Source organism: Paralichthys olivaceus, chromosome 15, assembly GCF_024713975.1.
Source record: "Paralichthys olivaceus isolate ysfri-2021 chromosome 15, ASM2471397v2, whole genome shotgun sequence".
NCBI classification, from domain to species: domain Eukaryota; kingdom Metazoa; phylum Chordata; class Actinopteri; order Pleuronectiformes; family Paralichthyidae; genus Paralichthys; species Paralichthys olivaceus.
Window position 1 is genome coordinate 7908682 of NC_091107.1, and position 19570 is coordinate 7928251.

At 40.4% G+C, this 19570-nt stretch overlaps 1 protein-coding gene across 14 annotated transcripts in view; it reads right to left on the minus strand.

Annotated features, from left to right (window-relative positions):
- aff4 (AF4/FMR2 family, member 4) overlaps positions 1-19570 on the minus strand; it is a 31500-nt gene that overhangs the window by 9961 nt on the left and 1969 nt on the right. For 3 of the 14 annotated variants that reach the window (XM_020097287.2, XM_069510426.1, XM_069510425.1), the window contains exons 2-10: positions 6647-6776; positions 3083-3877; positions 2832-2870; positions 2587-2673; positions 2220-2247; positions 2056-2119; positions 1738-1830; positions 1048-1192; positions 70-826 (exon numbers count right to left, since the gene is read on the minus strand). In XM_020097287.2, the coding sequence (XP_019952846.1) occupies positions 70-826; positions 1048-1192; positions 1738-1830; positions 2056-2119; positions 2220-2247; positions 2587-2673; positions 2832-2870; positions 3083-3877; positions 6647-6772 (2134 nt within the window). In that variant the 5' untranslated portion in view covers positions 6773-6776. Of the gene's footprint in view, positions 1-69; positions 827-1047; positions 1217-1737; positions 1831-2055; positions 2120-2219; positions 2248-2586; positions 2674-2831; positions 2871-3082; positions 3878-6646; positions 6777-12502; positions 13017-19570 lie in introns of those variants that run through there. The other 11 variants (XM_069510424.1, XM_069510423.1, XM_069510420.1 and 8 more) reach the window with 8 other exon arrangements.

Sequence of the window (19570 nt, forward strand, 5' to 3'; positions counted from 1 at the left end):
ATAAAGTACAAGTTAGTATTATATTATATTATTTTAAGTCGCTTTGCCTTATGAGCAGTTTCAACTGACCTATCTTCACGAGTAGAACCTGCTGCTGAGGCAGCCTCGCAGGATAGCGCTCCTCAGGGTCACTCAGTGGAGACAGCAGCTCTTTTTCTTCCATTGGAGAAAACACACACACTGGGGTCCTGATACTCTCTGAGTACTTGGGCGTCTGCGACGAGGACGGGATGCTCTCGTTCCCCTCAGAATCGGACGACGAGGAGTCCGTATCAACAAACTCACGAGACTTCTGGGAAGTCTTGGTGGCCGCCTTAGGCTTGCGTTTGTCCACAGTGCTGGTGACAGCAGCTGCGGTGGGCCTCGGTGAGGACTTGGGTTCTTTTTTGATACTTGGTTTGCGTGAACCCTTCGTAGCAGCTTTGGGCCGATGGGGAGGAATCTCTGGGGCTGGCTCACTCTCCACTCTCAGACCTCCCTTGGGTTCCTCCACCACTGGAGGCTTCTCAGATTTTTTGGGCTGTTTTTTACCCACACGGATTCTCGGATTCGTGCCACCCTCACTCTGGGCAGGGGATTTTTGCCGGCCACGGCCACCCTCTGCGCCCTTTTGTGCTGCCCGTAGGTCTCTACTTGGGGTGGGCGTCACTGAGTCTTTAGACCCCCCTCCCTGGCTACCATAGCCACGTCCTGAGCCGTTATCTCTGCCCTCTTTCTTGCACTTGGTTGGAACACTATTGTTGTCCACTGGAGAAGCTGGGGAGAACTGCTTGGCCTTCTTGAACCAGTTGTCCAGCTGCCATTTGTTGGCCATGGGTTGTTCAGGCTGAATGGGTGCAGGAGAACACAAAGGAGGTAAGAAAATGTCTTGGTGAGAAAAAAACATCTATAAAAACTTTGTAAAACATAGACAAGTAAAAAAGAATCTATAACAGACAAGAGAATTAACACAAAACCAAAATATCAGTGGACAGTGTGTGTTGATACAGAGCCAATTAAAAGAAGCAATTAACTACACCATTACTATAGCTATGGTTAAATCATTACTTCAGGAGAGGCTGGCCGCGGGGGCTCGTTGGCCTCGCTGTCCGTCGTGCTGCTTTCACTCTCACTGTCTGAGCCCGAGCTGCTTTCCGAGCCGCTGTGGCTGCTGGAGTCATCCCTCGACTGCTCCGCTCCTTCGCTGTTATTGCTGTTGTTACAGAAAGACGGAGTCCTATAATATTATATTGAGTTCAAAAAGAGTAGTCACGTTTCGATTAACTCAATATGAAACAGCACATTTAATAAATGGGGAAACGTTTGCAGAGATCCCACACCTCTCTCCACAGACACCCAGCTAAACCCCGACTGAAGCGACAAGGACTCACTTTTTCAATTTGTTAAGGTGCGAATTAACATAACTTTTCACACTTCAGGAATTCCAATTTTTGTTTTAAGGGCAGCCAGACCCAAAAACATAGGATGAATTTGTTAAATATATGAATAAATCTTCTGTCAATATACCTGCAACAATACTACCCTTTCATCACAGAGGATTTTTTTTAATCCAACTTCTGCATCATCTCTTTCATGATTTCAAGGATCAAAATGAAACAAATAACTTTCAATAAAATGAGCCTAAACACCACTACAGCTTCACAACTTTAAACTGAGTCAATACTTCCTGCAAAAAGTCACAACAAAAAGGTAGTATTAAAATTTCACATAAGTAATTTACTATGCTCTGTGCTTTACCTTGCTGATGTGTTCCTTGAGGCATTCTTGGCAGAGTCCTGTTCTACATCACTATCTTCGCTGCTGCTCAGCTTCAGGTCATCTTCGAGCATACTGAGATATAATGAAGCATAATTAAATCTTTGTAGTTTATTACAGCAGTGTAATTGCTGCAGACTGGGAGTGCTGGATGTGTCTACCTAAGCATGTCTGGTTACTTTAGATTTACCTAATTTATTATAAATATTCATTCTAGTACCCTGCTCCCTGGTGTCTGGGAAAACTACAAACAAAGGATGAGAAAAAGGAGGCAAAGAGGGAAATGGACGCAGTACTTACGTGGGCTGGTCATCGCAAGTTTTGGACTGGTGACTGCTGGAGCTCTTGGAAGAACTACCCCGTTCTGGAAAAACAAAAAGACATAAATATAAAATAAATATATACATTAAATAATACATGTATATTGTGTTATGGTTTGGATGTGAAATGTGTCTAATACTCACTGTGTCCACCAGGAAAAGGGTGTGAGTCCTGAGGTAAAAATATATATATACATTTTCATGAATCTTTATCACATCCTTAAAATTGCAAACAGTACATGAATAAGTGAAATTAATCAAAATAGAGTTTTCCTCTACGAGTTTGTGGTTAATCAAGTTAATGAAGGTACCAGCATAACAATAAGAAAAGTGTTGAAAGCTTATTTCAGATCAAATATTTATCAATTATCCAATGATCCAAGTTTGTTAGGTATATTATGTAAGGTCTTTCTGTAGCATAAAAAAGTAATAGACAAAAAACTAAGCTTTATTTTTTAAATCGTGACACACTGAGTCAACTGATTAAGACTGTCACCAATGCAATGCTGACCTTGGTAGGGAATGGAAACTTGGATGGCTCTGTTTTACAGGGGGTGTGGATGGCCGTCAGCGGAGGGGGCCACGACTGAGTCATTTCCTGAAAGGAACAAAACACACAGAGAAGGAAAATGTGCATATGAGTTAAAAGATATGTGAATGTGAAATGCTCGTTCATTGAATCGAGAGAGTCAGGTTTTCTCTGAATACTCGTGAGGAAATTGAAGGGGGGGTGTAAAAATACAATAATGTGCATACCTTCAGAATTTCATCGACACAGTTGGCATCACCGGTGCCCTAAAGACAGAAACATAATGCTCAGCACACATGTTCATAAACAACATGTTAGTGCAGCAGTGAGAGGTGGCTTCCATTTTGAGCACCATGAGTCACTCTATAGGAATTGTATGAGCCCTACAAGTTCAGTCTGTCCACATGTATCATGCTGTGAGGCCATTTAATGCAGTTACTACATCATTATCAATCTGTAGATGTAGATGAAGCCTTACCTCCACAGGCTGTGAGGGGATCTTGAGTTTGGAAAGCGATGCTTTGCCGTTGGACTTCATCTCTCCCATGGTGCTGCTGTGCGACTGTCCGCTGTAGCTTTCAGCTTGCGAGCTCTTGGGCTCTGCCGTTTCCTGGCCGTCCATAGGCCGCACATAGGCCGTGGGCTTCTGCAGCATGGAGCCGGGCTTGGACATGAGAGACGGGGGAAAGGCCTGACTCGAGTGCTGTCCACTAGTGAAGGAGGTGTGAACCCTTGAGGGTGAGTCCCAGTTGGCCTCTCTGTCTCGCGGGGACTTGGAGCGGTAGCGCTCCTTGCTGTGGTGCTGTTCGGCAGACAAGGTGCTCCGTGAGTGGCTGTTGCTGCTGGAGGAGCTCAGTGAGCCCTTGGCGGGACTTGACGTGTGTGACTTTGAGTGCTCTGATCCTCCGCTGTGTTTACTTGATTTCTTTTCCCGCACCTCTCCTCCGTGTCTTTGGCTACTGCTGCTGCTACTGCCTCCGTTGTTTCTCTGGCTGCTGTGCCCACCCTGGAGTCCTGAGCGTTTCTGGGACTGGGATGAAGATCCACCTGCTGGACCAACAGGAGTCCACTTACTGCTCTGACTGCTGCCACCGCTACCGACGCCACGCTGGTCCCCAAACAAAGGTGGGCCTGATTTCTCCTCTGAAGAAGATGAGCTGTTTGAAGGTTTACTGCTAAGCTTTGGAAGTGTGTCACCAATCGGTTCTTTCATCTCGTCGTAATTGCCCAGCATGCTCTGAATACGGCTGGACAGTTTATCTTCCTTGCTGGACTAAAGGGAGAAGCAGAGGTGGGGGGAGAGGAAGAAGAAGTGGGGCAGAGGACAGAGAGATGGAAAAAAAAAACAGAAAGAGAAACAGAGGGAGAGAAGAGACAGAAAATTAATTAAAAAGAAGATAAATGAGAGGAAAGAGGGGAGGCAGAGTCGGGAGAGAAAATAGTTCAACACTTAGGTTAATTGCTTTCCATCCAAAATATTGAAAATTGAGAAAATCCCTCCTACATAAAACACTAAAAAAATCAGTCATACAATCAAAATGAGCATCACAGAAATGCAGATTTTTCATCAACGAAATACAAGAAATGAAGTTCATCTCAATCAAACGTCACCACTTTTACATTTGAAATAACTGAACATGGAGAGAGGTCTGATCAGTCAATCACAAAGTTTGTTCAAACTGGGCCCAGATCAGTCCACATCCATCTGTGAACACAGATAAGGGTCTACCCATAGTTCCCACTCAGGGGTTAATCAATCACTTTGAGGTCACAGGTCCCAGTCGACCTGTTTGCAATCAGCCTGCGACAGAATTCTCTGTAGAATATCCAGTTTCACACGTGGGCTCAAACCTCTGTTGTGTTTGACAGCTTCACATAGAAGGTGAAGAAACTCAAACTGTTATCTGTTGGCAGGTAATGTAACTAGCTTGTTCATAATGTGCACTTCACTTCCCCTGCTAGCACAGCCTGGCTCCCATGTGTTTCCCTTTGTATGAAGAACAGAAATGACGAGCTTTATTATTACTGTATCAGACCTTCAGACAAACATCAGTTCAACAGAAACACGTCAGTAAAAAAAACAAAAAACACTGATTGCCATCTTATCTAAATCTCTTGTCAAGAGTGAAAAACTGCCCCTGAAAGAACTGGTCAGTATTCTGACTGATACTTCCGGTACAACTCTCCTCATTTGCATGTTGTAAGCCTAGCAGCTACTCTGGCACACGCCTAACACAGCCAGAGCTGCATTCAGCCTGCATGAAACATAGTAAAACGCTCAAGGTAAGCCACCCGCCCGCCGCTGATTAGGCAACACCTCTGACACTCCCACCAGAAAACTAAACAAATGTACAGTGAAAACCTTTCACGAAATAGTTGTTCAACTTAAAAACTGTAACAAAACATTGCACATTGTTCTCAGATTGAACGTGCCCCTGGTAAAGAATGAATGAGCTCAATGGAGTTTTTTCATTTTCTAAATTCAAAACTTTTTTGTTTCTGGGTCTAGTTGGATCTTAGCATAATTTGATAAAAAGGCCTATTTGATAATCACATTAGAGGGATCCTGGATGGAAAAAAATGGGCATTAGTCTCAGAAATCTAATATTGTGCAGCTCGAATTTTCAAGAGATAATTTCGTACAGCTCAGTTACGAGTGCGTGAACTCTGCACCATAAAAATCGTACTGCTCTGCTGGTCTACATCTGGGAGGCCACAGCTGCAGCTGCGTGCACACATGGCCTTTAATGCAGAACACAGTAAACTTCCACTTAGTGGAGCATGACAGAGGAGGAGGGGTGGAGAAAAAAAGTCAAACTGAGGCTTACGTAACACCCAGACAAGCAGGAGACAAGAGATACAAAGTGCAGAAAAGCCAGTGACTTACACAGTTGGCTTTTTCCACGTGATATACTAACGTACTTCCCTCTTTTTTTCTTAAAAAAGATTTCTAACAACAGAACGAACGTGCACAATAGAACTATTTGCTGCAAACGCCTTTCTTCCTTTGCAAAAGGTCAATGACTTTTCCTTCTTCAATGTCAGCTTTTTACCTTCCACTTTGTTGTGGTCCAAAACACACAGGCCAGCACTCATCACTCACCTCTGGTTCCCTTTCTATTCCCAACCTGTCAGGACACATTCCCCATTGCTGCTTTGATGTGTAGCCCTCGCTAAGGAGAGGAGCCACTTACCTCTGCTCAAATCTGGTTAGTGGCAAAGATTAGACCAGTACGGAGAACTCAAATCCTCTTTACAATTATACTGGCTGCGGTAGGATCCAGGAGCTGGCTGGCCTACATCTATGTGTCTGTGAGCACAGGATGAAGACACAGAAGGTGCAGGAGGAGGGGAAGCTGGCGTGTCCTTATGTTTATTTTCTACAGTTCCACTACACAACAGCTAAGCAGGAACATGTGCTGTAAATTCAACATACTGCTAACAATGATTGAATTCCAATATTGAAAAAATGTCCGATACTGTTTTCAATATGCAACTTCATACTGTTCTGCACACGCATCAGTAAATTACATCTTTAAATTTGCGTGAGGTAATCTGGATTAATAGAAGGTGAACTGAAGAGCTTGTTCTGACTTCGCTCACTTTAACAACTTCATGGGCATTAAAGTACATCCTGCCTTGTTTAGGGTTCGTCAATGGTAAACAAAACCAAGCTTGTGGGATCCCGGAGGTCATTGTCATTGAAACAGCAACACAACTTTTTCTCAAGTCTAAATCAAACATATGATTTTCTTGAGAAATGTCTACTACTGGTAACAAATTTTTTTCCAGATGGTTTTGACTTAAATTCAGTTAAACAAATACACCTACTGTGCACACGCACCTGTAGATTGACTCCAAAAGAAAGAGGGTTTCCTTCCACATAAAACCCCAAAGCTAAGCATTCCTCTGCAGTTATTCTATATTCACACAATGCTCCTGCTAGTACGAGCAGCTCTCACTTCCTGTCACTGTTTCAAATTCCTCTAAACTGACTGAATCAATTACTGTCAAATGTGAACACGAGGTAAATAAAACTTACCACTTTGTAGGGTTCGGGGAAGAGAGGGGAATTTGCTGGAAAAGCCTCTCCTCCTCCCTGCTGGATTTCTTGATTTCTCCTTTCTCTTTCTTTCATTCGGAGCACATTCCGGTCCTCACGGTTCATGTTGCTAAAAACATTAACAACAGCAGCAAAATGTCAACACAAAAACAACCTGAAGAGAGACAATAGATGAACTTTTTATGGCATGGCTTTACCCATGGATTTCAAGGATGGATATAGAATAAGCATTGTAATGAAAACAAGACATTAATCAACCCTTCAGTTCTCTTTTTTACGCCAAGATTACTTCACAAAGCAAAACCAAGTAGTTCAAGTTTCCACCGGGGCCTGTACTACGAAGCGAGTTCAAAATACCCAGGATATCTTTACGATATCCAGATGAAAATAACCGAACAATCGCAATCAGGCTAAGCGATCACACGATGCTGGTTATCAACTCGGTAAGTCAACCCAGGTTCGCCTCATCAAGATCTGAGCGTGTGCACACAAACGAGGCGTGTTTACTGCATATTTAACAATCACTGACCTATACAAGTGTACTGGCAGCAGAGCCGCATATTTCACAACGAGGAACAAACCGAAATATTAGAAAAATACGAGGAGTGCAAACACATTATCCAGACTAAAAGAAACACAGCTGCGAAATACAGGTAGGGCTGCTGGTAAAAAATAATCTCTGATTGTCTGAATGTGTACATTAGGGAGCCCCCCGGTGCAATTGGAAAAACATCATTACGTGACCACGACATAATAATATGAGGGAATGAGACAAATAACTCGTGGCCACGAGATATGAATCTGTTATTTACTAACAAGACCTGTCGAACTAAACTGAGGAAGCCACTTGGATGGGAGAAGAAACGTTTCATTTAATCACATGATGTAGCCTCTATAATGAGCTTTAGTTTGACACACACTGTCTGCACTGACTCTGAGGGCACTGGAAACATTTGCAATTACTAGACAATAAAGTAGATGGACCTATTTTCGTGTGCCATGGCACGAAACATGACTGTACGTATTTAGTATCCTGGTGACAGGATGTGCCTGGCACATCTGGAAATAGGGAGAGATTGAGATGTACTGGGTGTGTTAGCAGCAGGGATTGACTTAACCAACCAGACGTAGTTTTACACTTCCCTTGTTCTTCCCTTTAAGGAGAGTGCACACAACGAAACACTGTACTGTACTACTGTTGGTGAGGACAGACTGCGCAAGTCTGAGAGAGGGAGAGCAGAGCTGCACAGAATTTTCTTTTTTCTGCTCTACAGGTTCCTCTATGAACAGTGATGTCATGTTTCAAAGGAATGTAATTGGCCAGTGGGCGGTGCTTTTATACAGGTTGATGTTTTAGTTCCAACTTAACCTGCTCTGGACTAGGTCAGCCATTCAGCATAAGTTACCATGGTGATTTCTCCTGATACAGGGTGAACGAGCTGTTGGACTGAAAAGCCTGAAGTAACCTGAAGTTATACGGATAACCACAAATTCTGATTTGTAGTACAGGTCTCAGGTCACAGCAAATCATATGGTCAGGTTGCCATTACCTACTCTCCAGTCTGAGTCACCGTTTATTGGGTAAACCACAAAAAGGACTATCATTACTGAACCCCACACATCATAAACAGAGATGACCTGAGGAGAAAGTAGTCTCTAATAGGCTTAGGCTGGTCTAGACAATGAAGTAGCCTACTTCTACTGCAAACAACCTCCTTGTGCAGATGGAGAGTGGACATTTGTACACCAGCTGAAACAAACAGCCATTTTTCTATGTAGTCTTACATTTTTCCTACAATTTGTACGGATACTAATTCGACACATTTAGAAATCAATTACAAACATTCATTTTCCAAAATGACCGACGTCCAGAACCACTGACTCTGACTTTTGTGTTCTCACACACAGCTGGTCTGGAATATTTCAGGAAAAATCTGGAATTCTGAGTGCATTTCTGAAAACAGCCTTATTAACACCTCATAAAAATAATAGGGATTTTTTTCTATGGAACAGCATGTAAGCAAATACACAACATAAAAAAATAACCTATTGTCAACAAACCAAGGCTCCATTACTGACAGCTAAACACACCTCTCTGCACTCATTACCCTGTGTAGAACCATAATAGAGCAATTTGAGTGCAGCGTTCTTGTACTAAGTGAATGTGTGAACTGAAACCAGAGAGACAAATTACACCAAATGCATGAACATGTATTAAATCAGTGTAAGACAACCAGATCTTAAGCACAATGTCTTAAAAACATAAAGCTTGCAATAGAATCTGTTGGTGCCACCTGGAATATCAAAAGATGGGCATTTGGAGAGAACAAGTATGTGTTTGTTCCAGACACTCAGCCTGACAATAACACAATATGACCGTTGAGCACCATGTTCAACAGAAAAGTACTACAGAGCATTGTAACCTGAAAGAAGAATATTATCAGTCCTGAGGTGTGTCACCTCTCCCTCTAAGCTGACAGCTCCAGGCTCTGCCAGCAACAACAATGATTTTAAGACTGTTGACAGAGAATGATTATGCTGCAACCACCCGGACTCCTCCTAGATTATAAACACAACACACAGGGGGGTTTTCAATCCTCACTAAGTATGACTGAAAAGATGAAAAGAAGCAGATAGGAAACTGATTTTAGTACGAAAAAAAACTAATCAGACAAAGAACCACAAACTAGACTACGCACAAAAACAGATCCGAACTATAAATCACTCGTTAATGCTCTACACTCAATCTTTCCTGCACTTGAGAAAAACAGGTTTGTGTGTTATTTTTTCATTTTGTTTTTACAACTTCTAACTAGCTATCTGCAAGCTTATCAGCAAGATGAAATATTTATTTCCTTCCTCCTTCTTTCCCTTCTCGTAATTTACTAAGCCTTTGCCTGTTTTACACACAAACAGCACCTATACTACAGTATGAGTCATTACATTGAACAAATAATGTGATTTACACAACACCTCGAGGCTACATTAACCCAAAGCTCAAGAAGTGACCAAGGCCATAAGAGACACTATTAGCAAATGTTTTATCAGGAGAAGTGTAAAGAAAATGTACAATTGTATTGTCAAGCTGAATCAACGACAACTAGACTTGGTTAGAGATAATTTAAAGACATTTCACCTGCAATCCAAGATCCCACGATCTAATCCCTTTGTTTTCTTTATCAAGGACAACTGTCAATTGGTTCGTTAGTGCCCCTGGCTGTTGTTACGTCAGTCATAGGAGTCGTTCCAGGATGCTTTGTGCTATTCATCCATGAATGAAATTTAGCTTATTGTCATACATTTATCCTTCTCTACCACTAGGGTTGAAACTTTTGCCATGATAATCAATGTCAGGTTTTCGAATGTGTTGATAAGGATATTAATGGTTTGTTCCATACCAGCACCAAAACTGATAGTGACACGTGAGCATGTAACAGGCTTAAAAGTGACAATTATGCTAGCAGGAAGTGGACAAAGTTAAGTGTCTGGAATAATGTCAAAAATGTGAAAATAACCCTCCAAAAATGAAGAGTGACACAAGTGCCAAAGGAAACCTGTAAGTAAAAAAATGGCATTCAAGACTTCATGAAAGTCCTACCTGCCAATCAGCTGAGTAACAGTCATCACTTTAAAAGTCTTCAGTGTAAATATTATTAAAATTATTTAGGTGAAACACGTATCTAGTTTTCATGCCTTTGGTCAGACAAAAAAAATGGCGCTTCTAGCATGTTGGTTCCACATGTACATGTAAATGAGCCTGTTGATGTCAGGATCAAATAGACCTGGTCCAGAATCATTACTAAACACTGCTTATGTCTTTTCAGCGTAATTGACCAATCTATTGTTTTTTTATTAGTTGAACAGGAGGTTACACCCTTGCCTCCAGTGACAGCACTAAAGAGAATAATGAGACTCATCCATTTGATGGTGGTTTCGACAATACTGGTGAATAAATCCTAGTGTTTATCAGCCCCCAGTCTTTTATTTTGTACCTTTCGTAAATCAAAACACCTTCACTGACAAGTACCTCTAACCCTTTTAAGTAATCTATCCCAGAGAAAATTAAGAGCTAAATGTAGGTTCATTATCATACACTACTTTTTAAAGGTCACTCGGGTATGAAAGAGTAAAGCGTGCTTTTAGTATGAGGGAGTACAATTAGTATCCAAATGAAGAAAAGATGCATGTGGCTTTTATGATCCTTTATACAGATCCCACTACATTACAATTAAGAAGACCCCTTATTATTGATTCTTTACTTATTTACCCAGAACTAAACAATCCAGCAAATTGCCATCTCCTTGTGTGAGTTAAGATAACATGCTGGCATTATAGAATCAGAGGTACATCTTGTAACACAACATCATCAGAGTCTGTTCCACCATGCTGATTCTCCCTTTTCCACAGATGTCGATCTGGGTCTGTCACTAACTCCACTGCAGGATGATTGCTGGAGCAGCAATGTTGTCCCCCATTCTGTGCTTGTACCTTTGATACAGAACGATGAAGCAGAATAAAGGCACAACATTCCCCCCTTTAACAGGCTGTTTAAAAAGGGGTCTTGTGTAAATATGAGCAAGTCTCTGAGCTCAAAAGGTTTTCAAGTCGACTTCAGACCAGCAACAAAACTCGAACTAGGCAAATGGGAAACCTCAAACATTTCAACAAGCGGTGATAGACCTTGCCTTATCACAGTGGACTAACAAACCCATTCACGTGTGGTTGAATATCGAGAAGTGTTGTTGACTGAATCTGTATAAATTTAAGAACTCACATAGAAACATGTTTCTTCCGATTGATTACAGAAAAAGACTGCACCAATGCAGCTCTGTATACATTGCCAGCTCCCCTCACACATGTGTACTGTTTACAATATGGTGGCACATGTGGCTTAGTGACAATAGACAAAGAGCTGTAATCGCTGTGAAAAAACAATCTTACGCAATGGAGAGACTTTGTGTGACGTGACAAAGTAACAGCTACATCATGGTGGATGGGATATCCCCAGTCATAGAGTTAATAGCTCAGAATAATCAGATGCAAGGCAGAATGTCTGAATTACTTTTAAATTGTATCTTGAAATGTCTTCACTAATACTGGGGGGGGTTCCTTAACTAAATAAGCAGGACCCATTGGAGTATATTGTTTATTTCTTTACGAGTACAAAGAAAGAAAACTACTAACTTGTGCCAAATCCCCAAATCAAGACTGTGTGGAAAACGCCCAGGACAAACCTTAATTTATATTTTACCAATTTAAACAGCAAACATTTGAGGCACAAGTAATAACTGAGCCTTGGTTTAAAGATTTGGCCAAACCCAAATGAAAGGCCCAAACGTTTTAGAGCGCACCATTTTCCAACATATTAAAGTAGATTGTATCAAAACAAAGAAAAGCGTGGCCAAGCAAATTTCTTCTCACGCAACATGAATTTTAATTACAATTAAAAACTATTACAGTGTAATGGCCTATGTTTATAGCAATCATTCAACAGTAAGTGCCAGACTGAAAAGGTCAAAGTCTGCTGAGTTGAAAAGGCAGTTCACTCTGTACCTAAATTAATCAGCTCATCTGCCTCTTCTCAGTCACAACATAAAAGCCAGGCCTCTTCTTCAACACCAGCAAAAAAAGGGGAACAACTGATGGTTATCTGAACACCATGAACACAGAGCTGGATCTTCTGTGACACAGCCATGATGTATCAGCCGACCAAAACACATGTTTATGTGACTTGAACATATAAGGAGAAAGAGACTGAGAGAACATGTAGTGTTTTATTCCTATCAGGCACTAACAGTATTGAGTAAAGCAGCCAACTAGTTGTGCATTTCTTACCCTGACTGAGAGGCCATGGCCCCAACCACTGAAACATTGGAAGGAGGAGGGGAGGAGGGCTCAGAGGATCTCCCAGGGATTCAGAAGTACTCTCGTCATGACTTGTCAGCCTAAATTTCTACGCCAACCTCCTTCAGTGAAGACAACCTGGCCTCCTTCTAAATGTATCTGTGGGCGTCCATCTTGAAGAGTGTTAAATACAGATTCTTTACTCCACTCGATGGTACAGTGTATTTCCTTGGAGTGGGGAGAAATCTGACTTAGTGAGAGGGAGGTGACTGCTCGCTCTCGGGAGATACCACATCAGCAAGCAGCAGGGGTTGTCGCATGCGAGGTGAAGTCGAGAGGCAGCCACAGCTTTTGTTTCTTGTCTGTGTGGTGTTCTGAAGTTAGAGATTGTTCAGTAAGCATGAGTGAGTGTGTGTGGTGAGCTAATGTAGTGAGTAAAAGTAAAGGAAAGAGACAACATGCTGGAAAGAACGTTGACAGAAGGGTTTACAAAATAGAACCATGTATAAAATAAAGTAATAAATAAAAGAGGTATAATGACAATAAAAGTTTTGAGTTGGTTTACCACAGCTACAACTGCAACTCAAAATGAAACCTGTGAGCTAAGAGGAGGTTTAAAAACAAGATTAACACTAAAGAAATAAAAGAACTTGGTATTAATGAACAAAACAAATATGAAGCCGAACAGCCAGAAGATGCATTACAGAGGAAAGCAGCGCTGAGGGAGTTAAGTGAGGGGAATAAAATCAACCCTCTGACAGAGAATGGAACAATCCGCCTCGTCCCATAAAAGGAGATGTTATTTTACACCACAGGGCCTCTCCTCCGGTGTGATGTCACTGCCCTCAGTAAAGCCAAGCCAATCAGAGCCCATCATTCCGTCAACAACCTCCCTCCCTCCCTCCCCCACTATGCCCTGAGCACAGGGCCAAGCACCAGTGCAGCCTGTTAAAGAGACAGCGCTCGGTTTCCGGCGTGTGGGTTGTAACCGACCGGAGACATTTTCATCAGCTGCAGATGATGACACATGCTGACACATGTGTTATCACATGTCGCAAGAAAACAAATCTGGAACAAACACAGCATCTTAAACATTGTTAACACTTTGTTTTGTGTGTTTTTACTCATCCACATGAAAGGTAGTGGGAGTTAGGTCTGTGAGAAGTTTTTACGTCTGATGGAAATGTGTTTATGGTCCTTCTGAATAGCTGCACTGAAATACTGAGTAAAACATTGGGCTTGATAGAGAGGGGAGAGACACCAGGGGCCTTAATTATAAAGAAGTGCATAGGATTCATACTAAAAGTGTACGTTTGCACAAAAGCCAAAAATGGCCTACGCAAAAAAAGATTCTGATTTATAAAACCGCGCACAACACACACACCTGAAGGCAATGTCCCCTTTATAAATCACACTCCACCTGGAAACGTGCTTACGTGAATCTGCCTCATATTCCACCCTCTAAACGCCAATGTCGCCTGAACACAATGTCAGAAGATATTATTAAAAACTATTAATGACTTGGCTCTGCAACTCTGCTGTTTAAAGGTATCTGAATGTAATTTGATGTGGGATGTTTTCTATCTTTTACAATTGAAGGTTCTTATAGAACAGTTAAATATTGCACGAGCACAAACAACGCTGCTGATTTTAATGTTAATGATGCAGTGGATCAATAATCTGGCTTCAGTTCACTACCTCATGTCTGCATCGTAATTTTCTCCTCCCCAAAAATGTTTGTACGCATGGGTCAGTTAGTGTACAATTGCACACATTCTCCTGTCAAGTTTGATTATATAGATCTCAACATTTACGTGAGAAGTGGCGTACGCATCTTTCAAAACTCGTTTTGTGCATATAAACAAGACCCCAGAAAATTTGAAAATGGGGATAATGATGCTTAGACTCAGGGATAGTTATTCACATTTAACGTGTCACAAATAGTTGTATAATAACTGAAAGAAAGATAGCAGAACTATTCCATGTCCAACAATATTCAGTTTCCAGATACATAAAAATGACTGATGGGCTTACTTAATGATCAATTGGAATTGTTTCAGCTCCTATGACCAGTTCTTTGTCCTTAACAATAACTTGCCCTTGTTCTTACCCTGCTTTGTCTCCTTCTGGAAACATTTTGTATAGGTTTATTTAAATAATAATTATCCTATAGTTTTCCAAAAGGTCTTAGTCTGTCTGAGTATGAATGTTTGCTTTACCTTGTTCACCCAGGACAAAATTTTTGTTAAAAACTCAAAATTGAGTTGAAACTAAGAATTAAGTAGCAAAGGTTTATTATTGTATTAAAAGACACCTACACCTATTGTATTATGCTTCTGCCAGCTCATTTATAATCTTTATGGAGTGCTGTTTATAGTGGTGAACTTTATGGTCTTTTGTGAAGTAAAAAAGAGAAAAGCTTTCCTGAAAAAAAGTCCAGACATAACATGTTCAAACTTGGGGAACTCCCTTTGAGTCAGTTTACAATCACGTTATTGTGACACTCAATGCGTAGCTTGTCTTTATGATCAAGGTTGATGACTATGGAAATGCTGTGCTGTTACGAATAATTTGAATTTAACACTGTCTAAAAACACAGCAGCCACAGTGTCATTCTTATGTCTTTCTCTCTCACTGTTTACTTGCATGGAATCGTTGGCTATTTGCAGCACATCAATTGTATAAGCCATTTAGTTTTGTAAATACAAGCAGGCTAGTATGCTTGTCTGATTTACTCACAAACAAGGCTCCTAAAGTAGAGAATTTAACTTTGCACATACAAATCTCTGTGGTACAACTGAGTGTGTTTGAAATCTACATATCTCAACAATAGCAAACAGGTTTTTGAAATTCTGCTGCAACTACAATGATCATAAATGGTCCAAATTAACACGTACTGCAAAAAAAGGCCTTGCGTTTTGAGGTTAGCCTCATCTTTAAAACATTTTTAGAACAAAACTCAAAACTGTTAACTGCCACATATGGTTTCCTGTGTCTCATAAATGCAGCCCACAAAGAGGATTTCATCATGTATCCGAACAACAAGATCTCAGTCATGGAGGTACAGATGGGCAGCCACTGCCGCCACCCCTGGTGCTTTTGAAGTAAACCTGCTGACTGCAGGAATTCCAGAGGGTCCATTCAAATGCGGTAAACCTGCCTCATATAAGCAGCTGTTTGGGGAGGAGAGCCGCCAAGACAACATGCTTCTACAACAAGGACTCTATCAGAATCTGACAAAAAAAATAAACAGTCTATGACAACATAAAATAACTTCACTCAAGAAACTATATCAGCATCGCAGAAACTTTCTTATTCACAAAACAACAGAGGTGACGAATAAGCCTGTTTTTTCTGTCTTTTGTGTCAAAGTATTTTTTCTCATGATGTTTAAAGACGAGCACCTCAAAATGAAGATTAGATCAGAATACTGAGAATTCTTCAGTTCCTCCTTCAGTCTTTAGTAAAAAAGCCTTTTAATATATCCGCACAGCTTCACATTAGCTCTAATTAACATATCAAAACAAGACTCTAAGCCTTGATTGGCATGTTCTCTAAACAACTGCTTATATGCTTTCATTCAGGCAGGTTTGAAGCATTTGAACTGAGTAGCTGTGTGGAATGCCTCCACTCAGCAGGCGTGCATTATCTGAATCAGCAGGAGCTGGGAGCATTTACCAATCACAGCTTATTGCTGTGACTGTTCTGCGTTTACTAACAAATTTATCATATTCATTTCAGAGTGTTTTAAAGCAGACATCCAGCAAACATGTTTGCTGCATTATTGTCAGTGAACACAAAACTTTGATGCCAATATTTACATGTATACTTCAAACACTGCAATATAATCCTCTAGAATAGTGATATCTTCATGGTAAGATCATGCAAACTAAAAATGGCTCTTAAAGATAGCATCAGTTGAGCTGAAAATGTTCTTGCTTGCAACTTTGACACTAAAAAACATGTTCAGGGATTTTTTTGCACTACATGAAACATGACACATAACCCTCAATTATCTTGGCAAAGTTTCCAACGAATCTGCGTCACACAAGCTCTTTGCGCAGTATGCTTGCCAAGAAGATTTCAAATTTTTTGCATAACACTCTTCACCCGTGTCTGAACCATGGCAAGATTTGGAAGAATTTACAACTGAAACCCTTGGCCCAGATGAAGGAGGGATTCAATGAACTGTATGATGAAAGTACATTTATAAGCCAGCATGTTTCAGCATGTGTACTTAGATTACTTTGGCTTACTTGAATTTGGAAAGATCTATTGTTCTAAACCTGTGAACATGTGAAATAATCCAGACTTGATGAGTAGAACAAGTAGAGAAATAACAAAAGTTGCTCAAATCTTTCATAGACACTGGCTACAGCTGTCAGTTACTGCTTTCAGACATGAAAATGCTTGAACTCTATTTTCAGGACATGTTTTGGGAGATTGCCTTTCATATAAAGAGTGCAGCAAGATCACCCAGGTCTGATACATTCACAAAATTTCCGTAACCTTCGGGTGAGGGGTGTTGACTGGATAGAACAAGAAGGAGGCAGGCCATGACATTTGAATTCCACAGTGCTTTCTTATCACAGCACATACAGAACAGTTTAGGAAAATGTCTGAACTATAGTGAATGTTTAAATCTAAAATGTTTGTGTACTAAAAGGAGCCGTGTGAGTGAATGTGTGTGATATCGTATTCAATTGGATTACACTGCACACACAGCTGATGTCATTTGAATATAATGAATGTTGAGAATTGATCATTAATGTAGTTGATAAGGAAATTGTTTTGATATATTCCCTCATAAAGATCCCCACTAAACTTTGCTACATTAGGCTTCTTTAAGCCTGAGGTTGTGACGTCTACTGACATGAAACTCTTACTAGTTTGTTACTCACCAAGTCATTAATTAACCTATCCTTAGTCATGGTAATTTTACCTTCTGTAACATGACCCAAGCTATTAAAACTGCCGGCATCATGCAATCTTTGCTGCACTGAGACTGATCACATGCGGCAACTACAATAAAAGGTCAAACGTTACCCAAACGTTATTTAGGAGCCAGGAATTTCTGTACTGTGGCATAGTTTTCCATATGTCCCCAATCATATTACTCTGATAACAGTCTGGACTATATTTGACAGTGTTAGTATCTGAGGACCTGCCTGGCTACAAATAGCAATGTGGTGAACTATAGCTTACTATGCTAAACCTTAAAATAAACCTCTGCACTTTGATACAAGCTGAAACATAAACGGGATATAAGAGATTGGGTGATGAAAAAACCTGCATGACTGATGAATTTGCAGAATCAAGAGCTTGTACTGCATAAATGAATTGAGTTAGCAACACGGGTGTCTTTTGAATCAATTATTTCAGAAGTTTTATGCATGCATCTCTCAGATTCGTACTGTTTATGATACTGATCCATTTGTTATGGCCTGCAAAACACTTCACCTAGTCGGAGAAATTATATGCTAATGGACTTCACTGCTGTTTTTCATTAGTACTCCTGCTGCAATGAGCTATGATTGTATGACTGATGCAACAATTTCCAGAGAGTTATGACAAAGCAGTATTGCGCAGTACAGATCCATCTAAGCTATATCTGTGAGAATGAAATGGATTTAATGAGCTTCACCTCCACGGGACTACACAGCCACATGAGAGCTTAATTCACATCCTAGAGAACAAAAGCTGAAGAACAGATGCATGAGGTCAGGACACAGTGAATAGCATATTGTTCTGCTGTGTGAGCAACAGTAGTGAGGGATAGAAAAAGAGCTGCTGATGTCTGATTAGATTCAGGCTAATTAAACTGGCAGACTCTGGAAGAGCCTTCAAACAACTTTGTTTCGACAAGCTGCTCTCTGTAAAAGGAAACACGATTCGATTTGAAACTTACAGACCGAGATGAGAACTTAATTAGCTCTTACTTTGGTTTCATAAAAGAATGTAACTGTTAAAAAGCACCTGTATAACAAACAAACCATTAGATGGCAACAATTCATTTTTTTGACATAGCTTTTAAAATTAACTTTAGCTTTCAAAGGGAGCTGAGGACAAAGATGATGAGATATGATAAAGAAACCTTTAGCTTTTGGTAAATTCAAACTAGGGCAGTTTCGAGAGAACACAGCTACAGGCTTGTACAATTACTTGTTATCTTATATCTCAGATCTCTTGTCATAGTCTGACTGTGAAACCATCTGTTGCTCATTTCCCAAAAATCACACCGTATGACCACTGTAATGTATAATAGATGTTTTATAGCTAAAGGACACAAGCACTCACTTTTCTGTCTGGAATGGACAAACAAACCACTGAACTGTCGCAGCAGGACATGTGTACATGTGCACTGGGCTTGGCTACATAAGACACACTTATACTTAAAGCCACAGAGCAAAACCTAAACAGGAAATGAAGAGAATTTCAGAGTGAGTTGTGTCACAGAGAGCCCAAGACAGAAACCAGACCATTTATGCATGGACTGCATTAATTTGAACATGGACCTTAAAATGTAGTATTATTACTAATAACTTCTTGTATGTCAATAAACAATCTACTAGTCTGGTTGCTTACAAACTCTTTAGAGTTGCACAATTTTACAACGCCTGATTTCCTTATCTCGTATGTCTACTTAAAATGGTGCTTCATTGATAAACCTGACCCAAAAGTACACACCCAGAAGTAACACCCAGTCATCTTGCATTTCACAGTTTTCACCCACTGAAAAAGGTAATGCAAAATAATGAGATAGTTAAAAATATATGTGAATCTTGACTTATTATATTATATAAAGCTAATAATGCTGAAATTAGTTAGTAGGTTGTCCTCTTTTTGTGGAGTCAAGTTTTACTCGTTGTTTCTGTTCACCTGCTTAGGGTCTACCGAGGGCAATTAGTTAAGTTTTGTTCAAAGCTTCTCTTCTCTTTGGTTAAGATTAATTATTTCCACGATTTACTCAAAAATATCTTTTTACTGTATTATGTGCTGTAATAAAAACTATTCCGATTTTAGCATTTCAGACAAAACATAAGCTGATGCCAATTCATC